We start from the raw sequence: 23,564 nt of genomic DNA on the forward strand, positions 1-23,564 counted from the left end.
ACAACTCCGCAGAAAATGAAGGAACTGGAGGCCTCAGGAAATTAACCTCTGAAGATCTGTAATCTTAAAAGCTACTTCTTAAAAAACCTTCAGATCTTTAAATGAGAATCCCTATAATCAAAGCTCTTCAAAGAAGACACCTCAGCAAGTAAAAAGCCACTCATTAATATTTGTTAATGCAGAAGCTTTAGGCTAATTGAATATTAATTTCCCTTTTAATGCACTGGTCCTGGATAGTTTGGAATGAATATGGCATAATTAGGAATAAATGAATGATGCTTTCCTTTGAACATATTGCAGATCATGAGCTAACCCCTCTCCTTCTAGTGGCAAGAGGAGATTCCTTGTATCTCTAGTACTCCCTCAGCCCCCCTATTTCCTGTTCCTCCTCTGGAGGAACTATTCTAATATAAAACATGCTTCCCTGAAGAACAATCCTAATATAAACCATTCTTTCCCAGAGTTTTTTTCCCACAGGCATAAGAGTCACTCTGTGAGAACTGAGGATGAGAGAGAGAGAGAGCTGTTACTGACGTTTTTGATTTATAGTAGTGAGAATCGTGACTGAGGAAAGCTGATGAATAAGTTATCCTTGGCTGCTTTTGGTTGCCCATATAAAGATTGGTGGCTGGGGCAGTGTAGGTGTGAGCTGAAGTGTCGGCCCTAACTACATAGCTGTTTTCACTGCCTGCAAACCACTGGCTGGCAATTTTTCAAGAGGGCTGGGCTATAAATATGGGAGAAGTTTGCTCATTGTGCTGGGGATGGGGAGGAAGAGCACCCACTGCCACATTGCCAAGGCAAAGCAGAGACGCCACCTGTCTTTCTAGCACTATGCATGGTCACTTCCTGACTGCCGGTATTTGGCGTGGGCAGGGGATTCAAATGCATACTGGCATTTTGGATTTGTGCAATTAAAGTGGCTTAAAGTACTTTGTTGTCTTAGCACAACGGATCCACTAAAAAAACAAAACAAAACATTTTGCAGTTAGGAAAGTGATGGGGAAATGCACTAAAAAGTGTTGGATGAATGAATGAATGATTAGTGGGAAGTTGGGGAACCATAGTACAAGCAATGCAGGATGAATTGAGGATGGATGCTTAGAGTCCTAGAACCTCCCAGCAAACAAACATCTGAATGAATGCTTCATAAAGACCAGACATAGTCCACCCTCTGCGTAAGCGAATCAGGATGAATACTTAATAAACAGGTTGTCTGGAAGGATTCCCATGCTGTGGGAAATTTTATGCTACGAAACAGGATGTGTACACTTGTGAAGAAATCCATGACATGGAGCATGAAAAGCAGATTGAGAGTATACGGGTAAAAATTGTCGGAGAGAGAAACAACAGTGTGGGGTTGGGTGTCTGCTATAGACTGCCAAGCCAGACGGAAGACTTGGATGATGCCTTACTAGAGCAGATTACCAAACATTCAGAGAAATGCTGTGGACATAGTGTACAGTATCTTGATTTCAGTCAGGCTTGTGACAAAGTCCCTCATAATGTTCTTGCGAGAAAGCTAGTAAAATGTGGGTTGAACGAGGTAACTGTTAGGTGGATTTGTAGGTGGTTGACTGACTGAACCCAAAGTGTACTCATTAATGGTTCCTCGTTATCCTGGAAAAAAGGGACAAGTGGGATGCTGCAGGGTTCTGTTCTGGGCTTGTTGTTGTTCAACATCGGTAGAAATGACTTACCGTACATTAAGAAATTGAGGGGATGCTCATCTGATTTGCAGATGACACCAAACTGGAAGAGGTAGCTAATGATGCAGAAGACAGAATCAGAATTCAAAATTCTTTGTAGTTCCCCACATATGTGAGACTTCAGAATTAATTGGTATTCACCAGTTATTTCCCAACACATGCTTCACAGCAAAGTGCAGGAAATGATACTCAGTTGCCTAGGCCAGTCTGTGACCCTCCCTTACTGTGTCGTGCTGGAATTTGTGCAGCACACCAGAAGATAAGGATGCATATGTTGCTGTTGTTAATTCTGCTGCCTGGTCTTTCATCACAATAAAGATTGATTGATTGATTGATTGCTCCTATAAAAAAAGGTAACGAGACCCCTGACCATTAGGTCCAATCGTGGCCGACTCTGGGGTTGCGGCGCTCATCTTGCTTTACTGGCTGAGGGAGCCGACGTACAGCTTCCGGGTCATGTGGCCAGCATGACTAAGCCGCTTCTGGCGAACCAGAGCAGCGGACAGAAACGCCGTTTACCTTCCCGCCAGAGCGGTATCTATTTATCTACTTGCACTTTGACGTGCTTTTGAACTGCTAGGTTGGCAGGAGCAGGGACCGTGATTGCTCCTATAGTAGGCATCTATTTTCCAGCACTGTGCATGGCTCCCAGCAATGACAGGGAAAAACAAGGAATTTGTCCAATTGCAGAAGCAAGGAATGCTTCCTACTTCCGTTGCTGGGTTTGGAACCCTGGTCAAGCAAGGGAGCGACATCTCACTTCTGTTGCCATGCTTCTAATGTGGCTGTGAGAACTCATGGGAAAAGGGACATATTTGTGAAGGATCCACCCCCACCTACTTTACACCAGTTCTTCCATGAGAACCATTTCAGCTTTGGGTGAGGAAGTGGGCTAAGAGATTTCAGTTGAGAGAGGGAAAACTCACAGCAAGATTTTGTGATGTGCTAGCTGGTTGGAAGAAGCAAATTTCTTTTGTTCTGAATAATCCTTTGGTACAATGTAATTATCAACCAGATGGGAAAACCTGTTAACGCAAGGCATAATGTGTGAAGGAGCATTGAAGGGAAGGTGTGAGAACCTGAAGTCTCCATGGCACTGAGGACAGCAGCTGCGTACATTTCATTTTCAGCACATTACTTCCATTTACACAACCAAGCAGCACATGTGACAGAATGCCAGGGTCCTGAATATTACCCCTTTGTCCTATCTAGAGGCATCTAATTAACCTCTGGGAGAAACTGGTTGCTGGACTAGATAGGTGTTTGGTCTGATACAGCAGGGCAATTTTTATGTTCTTATGTTCTCAACTCACTTTGTGCCTGAAAAGTAAAGTAGGCACAGCCAAAAGTTTGGCATGTGTTGAAATGATTACATTACTGTACTAGCTAAGGATGTAATGTCTACTGAGCAATGCAGCCTATTTTGGTTGCTCATTTCCACCTACTTTGCTTCCTTCCATAAAATTTGAACCTGGGTCAAACTTTGACTGATCAGTCATCATAAAATATTAAGTCCGGATGATGCTTCTTTATCATCCATGCACTGAGCTGGGAAAATACATAAATTAGATTATGTAGTGTGATTCCATAACATCCCATATTATAGTGCAATCAATCAAAGAAGCAGAGAGCTGCTTTTTGAAGAATAGAAAGAGGAAAATGGTCGAAAATGTTTCTCCATTATAACTCACCTGTGGTAACATGTTCAGCATGGCTTCAGAAAGAATAAATATAAATCCCTATTGTTAAACTCTGTTAAACTCTGAGAGTGCAGTGCCATCCAGAACAGGCGATTGACCTGGGAACCACTCACCTACAAAACCTCTGTCTTTCCAGGATTCAAGTTAAGTTTATTGACCCTCATTCAGATCATCACAGCTACAACTTAGGTATTGGTCCAGGGCTTGCACAGCCTCTCCTTGCTCAGATGCAACAGAAATTTGAGTATAAGCATGTTGATGACATCTTGCTCCAAAACTCCTATTGAATGACATCCATGTCAATACATATTTCTGGATTCCCATCTTTGATCAATGCTTTAACATGAAGGGATGTGATCTGTGAAATATCTCTTCCTGCAATGAAATAAGTTACAGATAGGTAGCCGTGTTGGTCTGCCATAGTCAAAACAAAAAATTTTTTTCCTTCCAGTAGCACCTTAAAGACCAACTAAGTTAGTTCTTGGTATGAGCTTTCGTGTGCATGCACACTTCTTCAGATACACTCAAAAAAATTTTGTTTTGTTTTGTTTTGCAATGAAATAAGAATGTTGTGTTCAAATAGAAGCAAGAATTGGTTGCAATGATGGGCATGAAAGTGAAAGAAGCAGTAGCTGAGTAGGATAACATGCTTGGAACCACAGTATGAGGTTCCAGCAACTGCATGTGTCCGGATAAATTCATTTAATTATATGTGCTTTGAGCTTAATGTGGTTGCATGGGCAAGCAATCATCTGAACTGCTTCACGGCACATCCAGATTGGTTTCAAGGTTGCGATGAGGTCAGTAACTTTTTCCACACACCTCATCACAAACGAAATTCTAATCTGGCCATGCAACAGAGCCGTCAGATGACCGCTTAGTTGCATGGCCAGCTGTAGTTCACATTAAAGTCACCATGGAACCAAGGCCAATTTTAATTTGTTTGAATTCTTGCTTATAATTGCAGAGACAGTTGTGTTGTAATAGGATCACCTACTAAAAGGACGACTTGGTCATAAATCCCAAGCCAATTTAAATAAAGCTATTAAAGTGTCAAGGGTGCCTTGTATTGGTGTACTTTCCAGTCCCACCATCAGACAAGAGGGAGACACAAATCAGCCTGATCTTAAACAGAGAGCCATACTCTAATATAAAACATGAATTTCTTTGGCATATCACAGGGAGACATAGTATCAATACATCCCACTACTTCTTTGTGCCTGATTATATCTAATACCTCATGTGGAAAATTAACCAGCAATTTAATAGCATGCATTGAAAAAGTCCCTTTCAAAAGAGCAATCTCAGCTGTTATAAATCACACCACTACAACTAGCAAACAGTCTGAAGGTGAAGTAAATATCAGTAGCTATGTAGCAGACTTTTATTTTACCACACTGTATGGCCTTGATCCTTAAAAGTAAAAAACAAGGATTATGAATTATCTTTGGAAAATCAACATGCTACGCTGAATAGGTATCTTATCTCTTAATGGAGACTCAGTTTTTTCATTCTCCACTGTACCAGGATTTTGCAAAACCCTTATGCCAGAGACAGGAAGGCCTCCAGATGCTGTTGGACTACAAATTCCATCATCCCTGACCATTGGCCATGCTTGTAGGGGTTTATGGGAGCTTGAGTCCAACAGCATCTGGAGGGTCACAAGTTCCCCATCCCTCCTTATGTGATAGGATCCATATAAGGTGTGTGTGTGTGTGTGTGTTTGTGTGCGCGCTCAGATCTTGTACTTGAATTAGTCTTATTTCAGATCTTAGGCCCTAGAGAAAAATTCAGCTGGAAACAATTTAGAACAGTTCTGCTTTAATAAGGGATCTGTCCAAAGATGTGTAAATCTCCGGGCAACTACAACTCGTCTAGACATGAAGAATTTACTCTATGAAGAATTATTGTCTTAGTTGATTTTGTATCAGCCTGAATTGCAGAATCTAGCCTCATGAGAACGAAGGAACAGGAGTTAGAGGAAACTTTACTCCTCTGCTTAATGTGCTAAGATCTCTAGGGCTGAAGGGGGGCAGGGGATCCTAAAGATCCATTGTCAGGAGGGCCTGACATGGGTTGAGTAGACCAGGTTTTGTGGAGCCCATGGAAGTTCATATAGACAATGGTGTCTGGTGCTTATTGGCACTAGTTGGGCAAAGGGCAGAGATACCAGCAGAGTCAACCAATTCTAGCTGTGAGTTCATCCTCCCTACTGAGTTCTGCAAGGGCAACACTGAGACACAGGACAGGAAGCTGACCTGCAGTGCTACCCCTTGGACTGGTTTTATGTAGAAAAGCAGGCAAGTGGGGGCTGGGTGAGAGGAGAGTGAGATTGCGTGGGCAGGGTCTCATTTGCCCTAATGGATCAGCCTCCATTGCATGCAGAAATATCCTTCAGAACTTTTCAGAAACGGGGCACAATTGTATACTTCAGAAGGCTGTTTTGTCTCTCTTTACTTTCATGATACAGTACATGCTACCATTCTTTGTGACTGGTTTCATCAGTTTTTTATATTATGCCTTTCGTTTTTGTAATGCATTGACTGAAGAAAAATGGTATATGCACTTGTTTTAAATAACTGCGGGCAATAATACATCCCCTCACAATGAACATGGTTTCGAACGGCACTACACCAAAATATGTTATGTCTGATTTCCATTAAACCTAATTCTTATGGGTTTATATTTTTTGACATGGCCTTTTGCTTTCTACACTAGACAACATTAGCAAGACTTCCCCCCACCACATTTTTTCAAAGGAGCAATGACATATTAAAGTACTTCTTGCAACCTATAGTTTAGATAGAAGATTGTTACTGCATTATGAGATAACAAATGACTGTTTCTATTATAATGAGTAAGCTCACTTGTTTTTTCAGTGCACCTTGAGAGGATCCATCTCCTCATCACAGCTACCCATTGGCTTGCCCTCTGTTCACTTGAATGCTGGTCCTGAGTAAGTGCTCTATAAGTTAAATTCTTGTTCCATTTATTGCTCTGTAATACCACCTCTAGGTCTAGTACTTTTTTCTGAAAGTAATTTTGTTTGAAAAATCGTATTTTAATATATACAGAGGCTAGGAAGATGGTGTATAGTGATAACATTTTATATACACTCTCTTTCCCAAGCAGAGCTGCACTTTAATTGTATATTATCTGCCACATTATCCTATGCATAGGAGGGGCTGAACACAGACTGTCCAAGATTGATTTTATTCAGATGGGTTCCTTTATGCCTCTTCTTTAATTTCAGGGCGGTGGGTGCGGGGACAGAAAGACTGTAAGTCTTTTCAGTCTAAAATATTTAAAATATCATAAATAATTTCTCTGGGATGCATGCATGTTTGCATTACAACTTAAATGTTTGAGTTATGAATGTTGACTCTGAGATGTAGCTGGTATGATAATGAAGCACAGTACAGTTTAGCTCGAAATAATTTGCAGTCTGAGCCTGTTTTCTATTAAATAATGATCTCCCAGGCTGATGTCAGAAAGGGGGCATATCATTCAATTGGGAAGCAGGAGAAGCTCAAGGTACGTAAACTAGCATAAGTGTTAAATAATGGATCTGTGCTAAGTCATCTCTTGTAGATAGTTATTTCAAATCAAGAGTTGCCAGTGTAGTTCTGGTGAGTGTGTGTGTGCTCACAGGGTCGCCACCACCAACTGAAACCAGGCTTGAAAAAGCATTCAGTTGTAGCCAATAGAATACGTTGCAGTGTGTGCTGGGATAAGGGTTGCGTGTGATGCCCACAACAGTTTCTCTCATTTGCAAATGTGCCCTTGGGTGACCTCTGATTGAAACAGATGCTCGCATTTCTGAAAATCCAAATTTATATTCACCCCTTTATTTATTTATTGTTTCATTTACATCCCACCTTTTACTCCAAGGAGCTCAAGTTGGCATACAAGGTTCTCCCCCTTACACAATTAAACCCCACAATAACCCTGTGAGGTATGTTAGGCTGAAAGGCAGTGATGGGATGAAGGTGACCCAGTGAGCTTTGTGGCTTAGCAAGGATTCGAATCCTGGTCTCCCAGGTCCTGGCCTGACACACTTAACTGCTACACCACAGTTAAGCTCTCCATGAAGCTATCACTGAACATATGGCATCCCCATGAGTTCTTCCACTCATAGTGCAGCATGAGGTTTTCATTTCTTGCCCCACATAATCCCTCCTTCCACTTACTGTTGACACTGGAAAACTAGCCAGAGGGATGATGTTTTGATGATGGCCCATACACAATACATAGTTCCACCTTCAATTTTATTTTTGTGCAAAAATAGCATCTCCTCATCTCTCCCTTATTTAAATAGATTGATTTTGTTTTTATTGCAAAGTCCAATCATTCATAATAAATTGGTTTGCATTATAAAGCCCATTAAGATGCCTAGTCATCAACAAAAGTATCTCTCTCTGCCCAAAGAAATTGTAAACATGTTTGGTGATGGTGGGGGCTACTGATATAGTGTTTCTTAATCTCAAAGAAGCACCATAAAAATGAATTTGTTTGAACAGCAAAACAAGAATTGACCAAAAATCATAGGGCAATGTATATGCTAATCTGAAAACGACAAGGCTATTTGAGGGCATGGCAGCTCAATTTCAACACTAGCTCCCCCCCCCCCCGTTTGTTAGAAATAAAGAGCAAGGTGAGAAGAGCTATGGGATGCACATGAACCAGAACAAAGGGGGTAAGCCAGACCAGCGCATGTGTGGTCAGAGAACGTGACCATCACTAACCCACTTCTCTCCAGCCATGCTGCTGCACCATTGCTGTAGTGAGCATCCCCCCACATGGAGAAGGAATTCATGCCATACATTGTTCCTAAATGCTGTTATAGGTTTATGGGTGCTAAGTACCTGGGTAAACATTAGAATTTAATCAGCATTTGTGTGTTAAATGGGATGTCAGACCTGTGTGCCTTAAGATGTGTGTTAAATGCTTTACTCCTCTGATGAGCATGTGCGGAAGACTACATTAGGCAGACTTCTTAAATTGTGTACTTCTTAATCCAAGGAAATCAACATGAGTTGAAAGGTAATGGAATCAGTCTAATTTCCTTGGAGGTGATGGCCTGGGGATAATGAGTCATTAGCACATCAAAAGGGTGGGACCTCCCCCCCCCTTTGAAAATCAGAGGCAATGAAAGCTTAGTGTAGTGCAAGCTGACAGGACGAAGCGGGGGGGGGGGGTCAGAGAGACATGGCTTTTTGCTGTTGGGCTGCAAGGCAGCAGTCCGGAGACAAACAAAAAACTATTGGAAAGGGATGCTGCAGGTACCCCTGGAATTTCGCATCGCTTGGAGATTAGTGTGGCATGTCACAATGCACTTAGCCAGGAACATCAAGCAACTCTTTCTTCCCACAGCAAAAGAGCTGTTTTGGGAAGGGAGAGTTAGGGAAGGAGCTAAACCTATAGGGTAGTTAGAATGCAGCATTTTCAAGTAGCTTCCAGGGCCCCTAACAGGCTCCACCACTAACACCTCTCCTGTGTTCATTTGGGGATCCAGTCAAGGCTAGTGCATACCATGCCAAGTCCTAGCCAATGCACCAACACTAATTGGGTCTTTCAGCCAGTTTGAATAAGTTCATCAGCTACCCAGTGGAACAAGGAAAAAACATAACCAGTGATAACCACAGGCTCATGGTTGTAATTGTAATGGATCAGCATTATATTTAATTGAATATAATGCTGAATGGCATTATGGTGTTTGATGAAGGTAAAGCAATGTAAAGAAAGGCAATATAAGTTACGTAAACTAATTCACAGGGATGTGGGTGGCACTGTGGGTTAAACCACTGAGCCTCTTGGGCTTGCCGATCGAAAGGTCGGTGGTTCGAATCCATGTGACAGGGTGAGCTCCTGTTGTTTGGTCCCAACTTCTGCCAACCTAGCAGTTCGAAAGCACACAGTACAAGTAGATAAATAGGTACTGCTCTGGCAGGAAGGTAAATGGTGTTTCCGTGCACTGCTCTGGTTCCGCCAGAAGCAGCTTAGTCATGCTGGCCACATGACCCAGAAAAACTGTCTGCGGAAGTGGACAAACGCCGGCTCCAGTAGATGTATTGGTTTAATAATGGCATGAATGAATACTTGCATTGGCAAAGTAATCAATCAGAATAAGTAACACTGTTCCTTCATGCGTTAGCTTTTGCTCAGGTTCTTTTAGGAGAATCACAGGTGTGCCTGAGATATGCTCTTAGGTCTCTTAGATGGCTATTAGTAGATTGAAATTATAAATTAGGCATTTGTCAAATTGTGACATTCTTATGAATAATTCTGTTGCTGAGAAACAAGGCATTACTTTGCCAAAGGAAAAAAGAGGATTGTAGATGCATCAACTGTTCCTGTTATATTTGTGAAGTAGGCTTAAAGCAATTACAGGTGCTTTGATCATCCACCCAAAAATATGTGATAATAGAATTGTATAATTAATCTTCTTTTTATGAAGCAGTTGATAACTCCCACTGCAATCTAAAATTGTTGGAAAATTGATTCATACAACTCTCTTCATCAGTGACCTACAGCATGATAATTTTTCATGTAGGAGAATTTACATCTTTACCATCACAACGACATTTTAAACCAACTGCAGCTTAGAACAAGTTGCTATAAATCAGGATTTATCACAAATTTAGTGATATTTTCTTAACTATGGTGAAGTTTCCAGGGTATCACTGGGCCTTTATGATCAAGAATCCTCTGGTGTAATTATATATCTGTGTTACTGGTGCTCAATCATTATTTTTATTAACTGTCAAAAAACACCATTTGTTAAGAAACAAAGTTGCTATGGGCATTTATTTACCAATATGTAACTACCAAAAGGGACAGAATTAAAATGAAACCAATGAATGCACCTTATAGGTACTGTTTTGTGCACTGAGTTGGAGAGTTAACTTGGCAGCTGTATAATATAATCACTATATCTGAACCAGCAGCCAGCAAAGGTCACATGAGTGTCACAGCAGATCCTGCTGGTGGTCTGTTCAGGCAGCATTAAATGTTTGCCTCTTCAGCTACAAATATGCACATTTTGCTTTGGAGTGTTTTACCACAAAACATTTGGGTCAACATGGTGAGAATGGCCTAGGTCTCTGACTTTCCCCAGATGCCTTGTGTGACCCACTGAATAGGGTCTTTTCCAGTGTGCTGTTGACCACTCAAAGCTTGGGATTTTTTTAAAAAAAATTAAGTAATACGAACATTGTGCATTTCTGAACTCCTGTAATAAGTCAGGCCCATCCAGCCAAATGGCAGCTGATTTCTAAAGTCTCTAGGAATGTTTTGGATAACTGAGATCCTCTTAATTGGATAAGTTAGGGATTGAGTCTGGGACCTTCTGTGTGCAAATTGTGTGTTCTATCAAAGATCGAAGGTTCATTTCCATGGAAATGATGTGGTACACTTCAGAATTCAGACTATGACTCAACTTATCTCCACCTGAAGCATCAACATGCCTTGGACACACCATGTGTCCCTGCATGTTGACACATGTTCCCTGAATGTCAGTCACCAAAGCCCCCACCCTCATTCTTTGATGTAAGGGGTACTAAAATGAAAAAGTTTAGGAACAGAAGTATTTGACTTGGGTTTGTACCAAGTCTAGGGAAACAGCATCCTATAACCAAGGCCATGTCAAAAATCTTTTTGGATTGTATCCAGCTCTGCCTGTGAGCATTTGTTATAGAAAGAAACTCTTGACGGTTTTCTTTCTGCTTTCTTGACTGCTTTCTTTCCTACAGCTCCTCCACATATTCAATATTCATTTAGATTTGCTTGTGCAAAGGTTGTGCAATGGTTAGAATATGCCCAGTCTTTATTGAGCATTCACCCTAATTTGCTTACAGTGTGGTAAAGAGGCAATGAGCATCCTCCAGCATTTACCCTGATTTGATTGTGGGATGTTTGCATATCTTCCCTTTAAACATTTGTTCATCTAACACTTTTAAATGTATTTCTCTGTCACTTTCCAAACAGCAGAAGTCCTTCTCTTAAAGTGGATTTGTTCTGCTAGGGCAAAAAAGACCTTCAATTCATTTTAATTGTGCAAACTTAAAATTCTGGTTCATGCTGAAACCCACTCACAAAAGTATATAAACAACCATGTTTAGCAACTTTTCTAACTGATAATTTATTACTTACATTATTTCATATTTGTGCATTTCAATTCTATGCTTGTTCGCTCAGAAGCATTTGTTGCTTTAAAATATTAATATGCTACCTTTAAGAATAAAACTCTTCTCTGGCGGCTTCCATAAAAGCACTGCAATATAGTACAACACAATCACGAATCAAAAATATTAATAAGCCAGCAAATAATAAAACTGACAAACATCTAGCTCAGAATTAAAGCACCAATATGACCCAAAGCAAGAATAGCGGGGAGGAGGGGTGGAATCCAGGAAAAAAGTTAGTGAAAACAGATGGGAGTTCAGATCTTTCCTAAAGGCTTTAAAATATTGTGGTTTGACAGAACCAAGTTGCAAAAAAATTCCAGAGCTGTGGGACTAAGTAAGTAGCACCACTATGCTTGTGTACCTAGGACTGCAATCATACAAAATTAAGTGTGCATGGGACTGTAATCTTAAACTGAGAAGTGGGAAGATTACTTGCATACTGTTAAGCAGGGATGGGTAGCCTCAGGCCCAGGGGCCAAACCCAGCTCTCCATGCCTCACTTTCTGCTCTCAAAACTCTCCCTACGTCACACACCCTCATCTGACTTAGCTTGCACCTGCCTTGAGTGCTTTTGCCTGGCAGGAATGCGTCCTGAAACTCTGATACTGCTTCTTGCTTGCCTGTATGGAGGATGGAGAGGGAAGTGTAGATGTGTTGAAACCAGCCTATTGCACAAAGGTAAACATCACATTCGTCGCTCTGGCACTTTTGTCTCTGTCCCTGCCCATCGCTGATTTTTGCCTCCCAGAAGTTTGCCCAGAAGAGCATGTGGCCCTTTGAGTGAAAAAGGGTTCTCTGGCCCTGGTTTTGTGAACAATTTGGTTAGGAACAAAGCTGTGGCTCCATTTGGTACAAAGATAAGGCATATGCAGTATACCTATTATTTTCAATTACAGAACTTATCAGCGCTATTTATAATACACAGTTGTCCTACTGACCCTGGGCACTGGCAGCTCATCAAGTCAACAGCAGACTTTATTATCATCAGCTGTCACCTCTTGAGCTCTTCTCAATGTATGTTATGTTCTTCCGTATCAGTTATCATTTCTCTTCCGATGTTCCCCACATTTGGCAATGACAAATGAGTCTGGCCTTTCACATTTTACCACCTTGGAACCGGATCTGCTGCCCATCATCTTTTCCTCTGTCGGTTCACTTAAACAACCATGAACAGAGAAAAATACTGATCCTTTCTGGTATAGTTCTTAGTAAGTGTCACTTACAACATGAAGGACAACGACTCATTGAATTATTTCAAGACTGGCTAGAGAGGCTTTGGAAATGGAGGTCAGTTTCTGCATCTCTTGTGGGTGTAGACATGAAGGCTGACTAAAATATGAAGGGGCTGTTTTTCTCCATTCGTCCCTTAGAGCAGGGATTGGCAAATTTCAGGCTTGCATGATCTACTATGTTTTTTATCAGAATCCCAAAAACTCTTACCACTCTTAACAAACTGCAGTTCCCAGGATGCTTTGCAGGAAGCCATGACTGTTTAAAGTGGTATGGTAGTATTATGGGTAGATGCTTGTGTTCAAAATTTAAAATGTGGGAGCTTATTTTATTTATTTCACTTAATAGTTTTTATATACCACTTAGTCATCAAATCCTCTAAGTAGTTTACATAAATTGTAGGATATATATGAAAGTGCTGATAAGAGAAAATGTTAAAAGCAAGCACAAGTTGACCTAAAAATTTCAAAATGTAAAAATTAAAAATACATAATAAAGCAACATTAAAATACATGTCAAATTTACATGTCTTGGTAGGCTCATGCAGGTTTATTTCATTTTATTAATTTAAATTTTTATTTAATCAATAGCATTTCTAAGCAGTATACATAAAAGAAGCTCATAGGCCCCTTTCCTCCAAAGAAAGAAACTCAAAGTGGCTTAAAGTAATAAAATATACATACAATAAAAACCAAATTCAAAATATATATTAAGCAATGATCAGAAAAGGGAGACAGCTTTTTTTTTAACTAACTCAACTAACAACTGAAAAGCCAAAGTGAAGGCAAAGAGGAAGGAAAACAGCTTTTACACAATGTAACAAGGAAGGAAACATTTTTCAACTGAAGCCTTCCCAGACATCCAGGTTTGGGCCAGAAGCCAGAAACCATAAACTATGGGGGCTTAGCAAATCTCAACCAGGTATGTTGTGAAAGCCAAACAGCTGTCTTTAGGTAAGGGAGATTAATAAAAAGCTAACAGTGCAACTAAGTGAATTCCCTGGAATTACATTGAGACAGATGCTGATTTTGAAGCTTAGCAGTCATGGCCAGTCATTCCTTTAGCATCCCACAGTGTGACTTTTGGCATTTCTCTGCAGCCACATCTATTATTCCTTCATCTCAGGCTGAGAGCACCGGAGTGCTTGGAGTCATCCCGAAAACAAATCAAGCAATGAGACTTAGCCATTGTTTTCTTTGCCTGTACGTACCCTCCTCTTGATGTTCCTGTCACCGTTGCTCTTCCGTGTCTGCCTTCCAAATACTTGTGCACTGAATCATGCTTTCTAATATTGGAGGGAGAGATGGAATAGAAAAATTGCAGAGATGTTAATACTCAAGCCCAGGTTTCAAATGACAGTATCCAGCAAATGCACTCACTGAAAGAGTAACCCAGCAATTTTTATTTTTGTTGTTAACTCAAAAAGCCAGCAAGCATAAAACAAAACTAAATAAGCTAAAATGCAACAAGCAAACAGGAAAGAAAGAAGGAAATAAATAAATCATTGATAACAAAAGCCTATAAATCAGAGTTAAGAGACAAGTGTTGGTAGCTGCTTGTAGCAGATGCAGGCCAGGATTTCAGAATATCCAGCATTAATGACAGAGCAGTCCATCCCAAGACTTACATTAGACTGCCAGGGCAAGACGGGGTCTGGAAGGAAGAATCTGCATCAGCTTGTGTCTGAATGCAAGGAAGGATGTATAAAATAAAACTTTGTCTGCTAAGTTTAGTCTGAGTCCAGATGCTTATTTCTAAGAGTTCCACTTGTTTTGTTTTTTTAATTCATTCATTTATTCATTCATACTTGTATACCGCCCTTCCTCCCAACAGGATCACAGAACAACTAAACATAAATTGCAACATAGGGCACATATCTTAGGTTTTGTTAAAACTGAGTAGTAATTTAGTGCAGGTTGTTGTTGTTATGTAACACATTCTGCACTTTAAGGTCAAACTAGATGCACACCAGTTATTAGCGGTGGAGGGTGAGGGTGTCTGTTTTTCCCTGCAAAGGCAGGGGACATGTCGCACAGCTGGGGAGGGCTTATATCTTCATTTCCCCAATAAGATCACAATGAAGGTTGCCCTTCCTCTACCTCCTTTGTATCTTATAGAGCGAAAAATATGGTACTTTATAAATGATAAAATTCTTCCAAAGTAAAATATTATCAGAAATTTATAGGGTATAACAAAAAAGCATCTGTATAAAAATTTGCTCATCACAGGTCAGTACAGCACCCTTCTGAGGTCTGTGGCATAGGCAAATGCCTATCTGGCCCAATGATAGCACTGGCCCTGAGGCCATCCTGATCGCCTTGGGAGGATGATGATGATGATGATTAATAATAATAATAATAATAATAATAATAATAATAATAATAATACCCTGCCCATCTGGCTGGGTTTTCCAGCCAGGTGGGATATAAATGTAGTAAATAAAGTAATTAACAAATGTAGTGTTGGTGTATGACAATGGTCAACAGGGCTTGCTACCAATTCCACTGTAAGCTTAAAAAAAAACAGCTCTAAAAACAAAGACCTCAGGATAAGAAATGTCCATTGACCCAGCTTGATGAAATCAGTTAGTTTCCGCATATGTAGAATAAGTCACCCATATCTCCCGACAGAACTTTTACACCTGTGTTCCAGCATCTGCATTGACTTCTTATTATCTTCAGGGCACAACATATGGTTCTCTTTTCTTGGTGTATAAAATTCGTAATAGCTACTATGCCTCTGAAACAAATAACCTCCTTTCTTACCCTCAGAGGAATTCCGTCTGTGCATTGTGTTTAGACATAAAGGCTCATAGGCATTTTCAGCAGCCTCTCTGCAGCTGTGGAACTTTATTCCCCAAAGGTTATTGAATGCCAAACAAGAGCTGCAGGTTTAATTTTGTTGACGTCCGGCTGGTTGCAGCAGGTGACCATTGCAGCGGGCAGGGAAGTTTGATAAAGATTTTAACTTCCAGTCAGGGTTCATTTAATAGAAAAGCTTATATATTATAGCAAACATCTGAAACTGCTTTTTTGGAAACACTCCAGACTTGATGTAATCTATGCTTAAAGAGTAGATGCAACTTTAGTTTAGCTCTTGAAAGCAAAAAGCATATTGGCATCGTTGCAAGTTCTGCTGTGGGACAAACATTTGCTCTCTGCCCCCCTGTCTTGCCCTTGGTTCTGTAATTTTCCATCATGTAATGGCATTCTGTTTATATGCCAATGCTGTAAGATACCTTTTAAGCAGCTTGTCAAAAACCCAGGGGATTTATTTCCATTGTCACACTGATTATCTGACAGTAATGTTTGGCTATCGGATAATTGCATCTCTTAACATTTGGAAGATCACACCAGGTTTGTCAAGCTCTTCCATGTTGTTCTTCCCTCTGATTTGGCTTGCATTAGTATTTTGCATCCTATAATAGTAGCAATCAATTTATTTATATACCACAGTTTTCTGAATTTGTACTCAAAGCAGTTTACAATATTAAAAGTAAATACAGCAATGTGATAGCTATAATGCATAACTAAAAGTATAATATTTCTACACCACTAGCAGTTTAATAATTAACAAGTCATGCATATTGTATCCCAGAAAACTGGGTGAAGACAAAGCTAACCAACAGGCCAGTTAACATCCCCAAAGAGCCCTAAAGTTAATGACAGTAATGACCCCTTTCCTCCAACTTGTGTACGTAACTCATTGCTTTCAATTTTTTTTGGGGGGGGCAGAATCTTGGGAGGGCTTTGATCCACTTTGCCCAACAGAAGGCAGACTGAGATATTGAGGTCCTGAGCTTTGTAAGGCTTTATAGATCAAAATCCAGCCTTCTGTTCTGAAGTTTCATCTTATATTCTTATAAATGTAGCTGTTGGGCACATCTACTTGCACAGCTTTCTTTTGGTTTCCTGAAGATGCAATATTAAATATATTATGTGGGAGTGAAGTCCTAAATCAGAGGTCAGCAAACTAAGGCCTGCGGGCCAGATGCGGCCCACTGGGCTCGTTAATCTGGCCTCGAACCTTGCGGACTCTGCTGCCCGCTCAGTCATTCCCCGTGCTAAACAGGCATGGCGCAGAGGCCTCGCTGTGTGGAGACTGACTTCCGTGACACGACATGGCTTCTGATTGGCTGCAGGAAGCTCCTGCAGCCAATCAGAAGCCATGGACACCTCTGGGTGCCAACCCTTCCTTCCTGCTGAGGCGGCCAAGTGGGAGGAAGCGGCTGAGGAGGAAGGAAGTGGCAGCGGCATGGGCTCTGCACCCTGCCGAGACAGAGGACACTGCCGAAGACAAGGCGTAGGCGGCTTCGTGGGTGGCATTGGCGGGGGGGACCTTTCGGGAGGGCGGGTGCTTTCGGGAGGGGGTGGGTCTGGCCCCCCACAAGGTCAGAGGGACAGTGGACCAGCCCCCTCCTGAAAAAGTTTGCTGACCCCTGTCCTAAATGCATGGGATATACATTTGAACGAACATGTTGAGGAATGAATGGTAAACAGAGGTTCCAAAATTCAGATCATGGTCCCATTGTATGTCAGAGAGACAAATTTAAACCTCTCCTTCGTGGTACGCTGACTTCCTATATACAGAAAGTATTTTTAATTATGTGGGAGCACACAAACACACCACCCCTTCCAAGTAAGAGTCTGAAGTGGTGCAGTATAACAGCCAGCTTATGCTTTTTCTTCATGTAAATCAGGGTCCAAATTAAACGAGGCCTTTCGCAACTCCTTAAATTGAAATATACAGCTTACTATAACTCATATAAATTAGCACTGACACTAACAAAGTGGAAGTGGTACTAACAGAAGAAAAATGTGTTTTTAACTTACCCACATGAAGAAAGCTATTATGTCAGTAAACTTAACAACAGCTATTTAGAGAATAATTAAATAATTGAACTAAATTTACAAGTCACATTTTCTAGATCTGACAAATAACTTTGACAGCATCTTAATTTCTGATCAAATTCATCGAATGCTTGATTTATGCAAATATCTGATGACTGAAAAGACAATTATAGTCTCTGGAATTAATGATATGTGCAATTGAAAACAATGTCTCCCGTTAATGCATATTTATTATGCCTGTCACATTGGATAAACTATTTCTTGAGCAATTGTTTGGATAATTAGTCATCTGCCACATATAAGAGGCTTTTTAAAAAAACAACAACAATTGTTTATTTCCTAACCTATGTTTCAAAGTTTAGTGTTTGCACAAGAACTGCTATTTATTTCCAATAGAGCTACAAGGTATGAAAAAACAAATTTACGTTCAAACAGAGAAATAAATGTGGCATCAAAGTTGACATGGTGCATGTACAGAGAATAAGATGAAAAAAAGGATTGTATCCAACCACATCATGCTCAGAGTTAGGGATAGAAGGATTTTTTAGTTTGGATGCTCATTTTTCCAATCTCACATTCAGTTCTCCACATTTGTTAGTTTTTTGTGAGTCCTCATGAAGTTTCTTCAGTGTTTTATTGTGAATTTCTTCTAATAAAGACAGTTTTTGATGCAGTTTTTACTATTGTACACATTTTTGCAAGCAATTTATCCTAATCTAATGCATTTTTGTATGTTATTTTCACTAATACGTTACTTTTTTATGCATATTTCCCCCTCATTTATACATTTTTTGTAAACACTGGTTGGAGAACTACATCGCAAAATTTGGATAAGTGCTAATTTCAGAGGATGGCTATGTTTCAGTACTCATACTGTTTTGGAAAGTGCAAATTCGATATATTTGTCTTTTAATGCAAGCTGAAGTGAATTTGCCCCTCATCCCTACTCAGTGAAATCAAGTGGTCATGACCATTAATGTCAGTGTGTGTGCTCTGATTATGACTTGGTTGGATATAATCCAGTATTTAGAATTAAATTGCAACCAAGTGTGGCTTGTTAGATTGTAACATCTATTTTATTTTTAAAGGGATGTCACCTGATTAAAGAAACCTTAGTTCATTAATCATGAGCTCCAGTAGATTGACAGTACAATTGATCCAATGCCTCTCAGAAGTCAGCCTCATTGAGTTCAATGGGGCTTACCCCCACATAAGTGGGCAACTGGTTACAGCCTAAATTATTTAAACTTGTGTTTGGGGAAAATAACAGTAATTCAGTGCTTCAGCATTTAGCAGTCACACTACAGTGTGGCATTTCAAACAAACTAATTTGTTCACATTCTTTTTATGGGAATAAAAAACATATTTACCTATACGGAGCACACTTGCTTATGCGTTATACATAAAATCTAAATGAGAAAGATTGACTTCCGCAGGGAGGAAACATAATTCCATGGCAGAGCAGGTGCTTTGCAGAAGGTCCTAGGTTCTTAGCATCTCCAGACAGGGCTGGGAAATATTCCTGCTAAAACCCTAGAGAACTGCTGTCAGTAGGCAATGCTGAACTAACTGGACCAATGGCCTGACTCTGTATAAGGGAGTTTCATTTAACTTTCTCATACTTACCCTTGCAGCTTTTGAAATGGGTGTATTTTCATTTGCCTTTGGAAATGGTAGTCAAGTATTTACCCCACACTGATAAGGGGAGAATATCAAATTAACCCATTAGCTGGATGCAATCTGTTAGCTACAAATGGGCCAGCTATGGTTTAATATCATACATTGTGACTGTTACATGAGTTGCCTCAGCACTTCTCCCATATCACTCGTTGTATTCGCCGACATCACAACTAGACAAATAATGGTCTTCCAAAATTAGGGACAAGCTAACCATCTGTGGATTCCCATTGAAACTTGATTCGATTCCTGTGACTCATACTTGGCGGGTTAATCTTTGAACGTCTGGGAAACAAGTGGGTAGGCTAATGCAGAACTGAACATTACATTCCCAGTGACATTCAGAACTCACATTTAGGAGAGAGTTCAGTTTTGAAATGGGTAGCTCCATCAGCTTTGCAAGGCCATTATGGGAGTGGGAGTTTATAAAACTCTGCCTAATAGTCACTTTTATGTTTCACTTTCAAATTGAAGGGAAGATGTTTCAGCCTGAATGTCCTGGCACAACAGCCATTAAAGTCATGTCCTGTTCAATGAGCAGAAAAAGATGTAATACCAGGACGTATGAAACATTGTCTAGAAACTATACACAAAAGGAAGTAAAAATTTGGCTTGCATAAATAGGAATGTTTCAAATTCCATTCATTTGTTCCTCTCTCTTTTGTCACAGGAAAAAGATTATATCCGGCACACCTGAGCAGTCCAATTTTAAACCCATGAAACTATGCCTCAGGCTAAGGCATTGTTTCTAACAAAGGCTTTGTGAATGTGAATTAGCATTCCTGAAACTCAGGCATCACATCAAGATGCTATGAAAACAGTAATTTTTGTCTTTCACTGGGAGTATTCAGCAGATGGAAAAGGGGGCATTGCATAGTTTTTAAAAAAGCTTGCATAAGAATGTGATTCTCTCACACACCTCTCCAATCCACCACTTTTTTTTTTACCAGTTGAATCAGTGTTATATTGCTTCATTGCATAGATCCAGACCATTCTGCTGCAGCCCCACACTATCAGGACTATGTGTCCATAGTTGGGTCTTGAACCTGAGCAGGATAACAGATGTGTCATCACCACACAACTGTGTTCAAAGGAGGGAGCTGGAGGGAGAACAGTTCAACCACTAAAGAAACCCATAACAGCCTCGGACTGTCAAGGGCCCTTCTCTGTGAATGCTTTTGGCTTGAACTCTGTAGAGTAGCTAACAGACTGCTGTTTCTCCTGGGTTCAACAATGAATGGGGCAGTTCAAGAGAGATCCATGAGCAGAAATGCACAAAATAACCAACCTCAAGTTAGGAATCAAAGCAAGATAAAAGAAATTGAGAACATCCTTTTCAGATAGAGGAATCATGAGTTCATCCAACTTTTGCACTGAGCAGCCACACTCCTGATCTTGCACACATGGTTTAGCTTCTTCCCCTGACATCTGCACATTCTGTGCTAATGTCTGTCAAGTTGAGGTCTCTGCGCATGTACCTATATGCACATGAGCTGCATGCCTAGTTTCACAAAGTTCTAGTCATGTGGCAGTCTTTCCATGTAAATGTGAAAGCCTCCTTCCTGTAGATAGAATCATAGAACTGTAGAGTTGTAAGGGACCCAAAGGGTCATATAGTCCAACCCCTGCCATGCAGAAATCTTTTGCCCAAGGTGGGGCTTCAACCCACAAACATCAGTTTAAGAGTTTCATGCTCTATTGGCTGTTCTTTCCCAGCTTCATCTACACTGTTGTGTGCATACACCAGAGGAAGGGGCTACTACTCATCCCAGTCCCTGGATGTGAGCATTTCCTCTCCTTTCTTGCCTGATAGACAAGGGCAATCCATGTGCTAAAGCCTGTTTCTGTATATATGGCTTGCAAAGAGTAGCTAAATGCATAACTGTAGTTTCGGTGAAATTGCACTAAATATTACTGTTTGGCAGAGATCCCGAATGCTTACGTTTAGCCTGGAGCACATTTATATAGCGGAGTTATAAACCCGCAAAACAATGTTTCTTGTACAGCAAAGGCAGTGATCTACAATAGCTGAAGGGAGACTTTATAGTCTCTGAAACATCCTAAAATTGCTTTGAATTACTCAGTGCATATTTTATGCACATAAATTTTAAAACTATGCTAAGCCACTGGCTTCTCTAGGGGGCTGGCTTGGGGTGACTGAAGAGTATTTGTTAAACTCAGCAAAAATACACTCACCTCATAAAAATAATTTCTGGTTGGATGGATCCCAAACCATCTTGTAAAGAGCAAAGTTTTCCCTTTTTAAAGAGGTTTTATTTTAGTTTAATAATATTATTGTGCTGGGTACAAATACACACATATTGACCTTTAACCTAGAATTTTGTGTGTTTTCTACATGGGGTGTGTATAGAATCATAGAGTTGGAAACGACCCCGGGGGTCATCTCATCCAGCTCCCTGCAGTGCAGGAATCTCATCATATTTGACAGATGGCCATCCAACCTCTGCTTGAAAACCTCCAAGGAAGGAGAGTCCACCAGCTCTCATGGGAGTCTGTTCCAGTGTCAAACAGCTCTTGCTGACAGAAAGTTCTTCCTAATGTTTAGTCAAAATGTCCTTGCATATAACTTGAATCCATTAGTACGAGTCCTAGCCTCTGGAGCAAGATAAAGCAAGGTTGCACCATCCTTCGTGTGATAGCCCTTTAGATATTTGAAGATGGCTATCATATCTCCCTTCAGTCTCCTCTTTCCCAAGCTAAATATATCCAGTTTCATCATAAGGCTCATAAGGCTCAGTTTCCAGATTCTGGATCCTCTGCACATGTTTCAGCTTGTCAATATCCTCCTTAAAATGTAGTGCTCAAACTGGACACAGTACTCCAGGTGTGGTCTGACCAAGACAGAATAGATGCTTTGAAAACTGAAGTTAACGCAAAATGTGGCAGCTAGATTGCCAGTTGGAACTGGACATGGAGAACATATCTTCCTAATATTAAAATAACTCAGTTGGTTCTTGGTCTACTTCTAGCCTCAATTCAAAACACCTAAATCTCTTACAACAGGGTACCTTAAGGATAATTGAGTCATCTATGAACTCAGCCAATTTTTATGACCCCCCCCTACCTGAGACACTCTCTTTGGAATGCCTTCCCCAGACAGACTCACCTAGCATCTCTTTCAGTATATACCAGATGAATACCCTTTTTATCCCCCAGGCCTTTTAATTTTAATCCTTCAATGCATCATTATTATCTGGCCATGCTGTCTTCCTGATTTTTTTAGATGTTTGGTTGTGTGTGTGTGTGTGTGTAAGTAATTTTATGCAGCAACATGAGCTTGAAAAGCAGGATATACATTTTCTAAGTAACTAAAGGGGCCCTGCAATGCTGAACTTTAAGAAACATTTTATATTGTACCAATGCACTTTCAGTATTTTTTCTTAAATCTTTGGGCTGACCCTCCCTGTGGTCAGTTTGCAGTTTCCTCAGTGCAAGTTAATTTAAACACATACTCCTTGACAAAGTATCTGAGCAAATCTTTGAGTACAGTGGTACCTCAGGTTAAGTACTTAATTCGTTCTGGAGGTCTGTTCTTCACCTGAAACTGTTCTTAACCTGAAGCACCACTTTAGCTAATGGGGCCTCCTGCTGCTGCCGCGCCGCCTGAGCATGATTTCTGTTCTCATCCTGAAGCAAAGTTCTTAACCTGAGGTATTATTTCTGGGTTAGCGGAGTCTGTACCTGAAGCGTATGTAACCTGAAGCGTATGTAACCCAAGGTACCACTGTACGACCCATACAGGCATTCCCAGATCAGCCACAACATGGTAGCAAATCTATAGTGGCTTACCTAAGAGAATGAATATTGAATCAGTAAATATTCAGAAATTACATTTGGTTCCTTTTGCCTAGAGAAGTAGTTTTACACTTGCTGGGGTGGGGATGGGGGATGCCACCTTTTGTTATCACAATTTCAAAATGGTTAAAAGCCCATGCAGGCAAGATGCCCACAAAACCAAGTATTCTAAGGTATTCTAGGAAGTGCCATGTTCTAAGAAGTGCCCAGCCCACCTTTCTGCCATCATAGAACTTTAGAAGGTGTGCATGAGGTTCCTTGGTGGTCCCCTATCCATGCACTGGCCAGGCCAGGCCCATTTAGCTTCAACAGAATAGATGCATCCTATGTCCTCAGACTTTAACAGTTTGGACCAAAATAATGATAGAAATGGCTAAATACCAAATGATGAATGAA

General features: G+C 40.5%; 1 protein-coding gene across 1 annotated transcript in view; it reads left to right on the top strand.

Annotated features, from left to right (window-relative positions):
* Positions 1–6,337: 6,337 nt before the first annotated feature.
* Positions 6,338–23,564, top strand: part of GALNT18 (polypeptide N-acetylgalactosaminyltransferase 18) — a 327,555-nt gene continuing 310,328 nt past the window's right edge. Inside the window, exon 1 of the mRNA XM_053391140.1 lies at positions 6,338–6,365. Within this exon, the coding sequence (XP_053247115.1) occupies positions 6,353–6,365 (13 nt within the window). The 5' untranslated portion in view covers positions 6,338–6,352. The remainder of the gene's footprint in view (positions 6,366–23,564) is intronic.

The sequence above is a fragment of the Podarcis raffonei genome, chromosome 1, assembly GCF_027172205.1.
Source record: "Podarcis raffonei isolate rPodRaf1 chromosome 1, rPodRaf1.pri, whole genome shotgun sequence".
Lineage (NCBI taxonomy): Eukaryota > Metazoa > Chordata > Lepidosauria > Squamata > Lacertidae > Podarcis > Podarcis raffonei.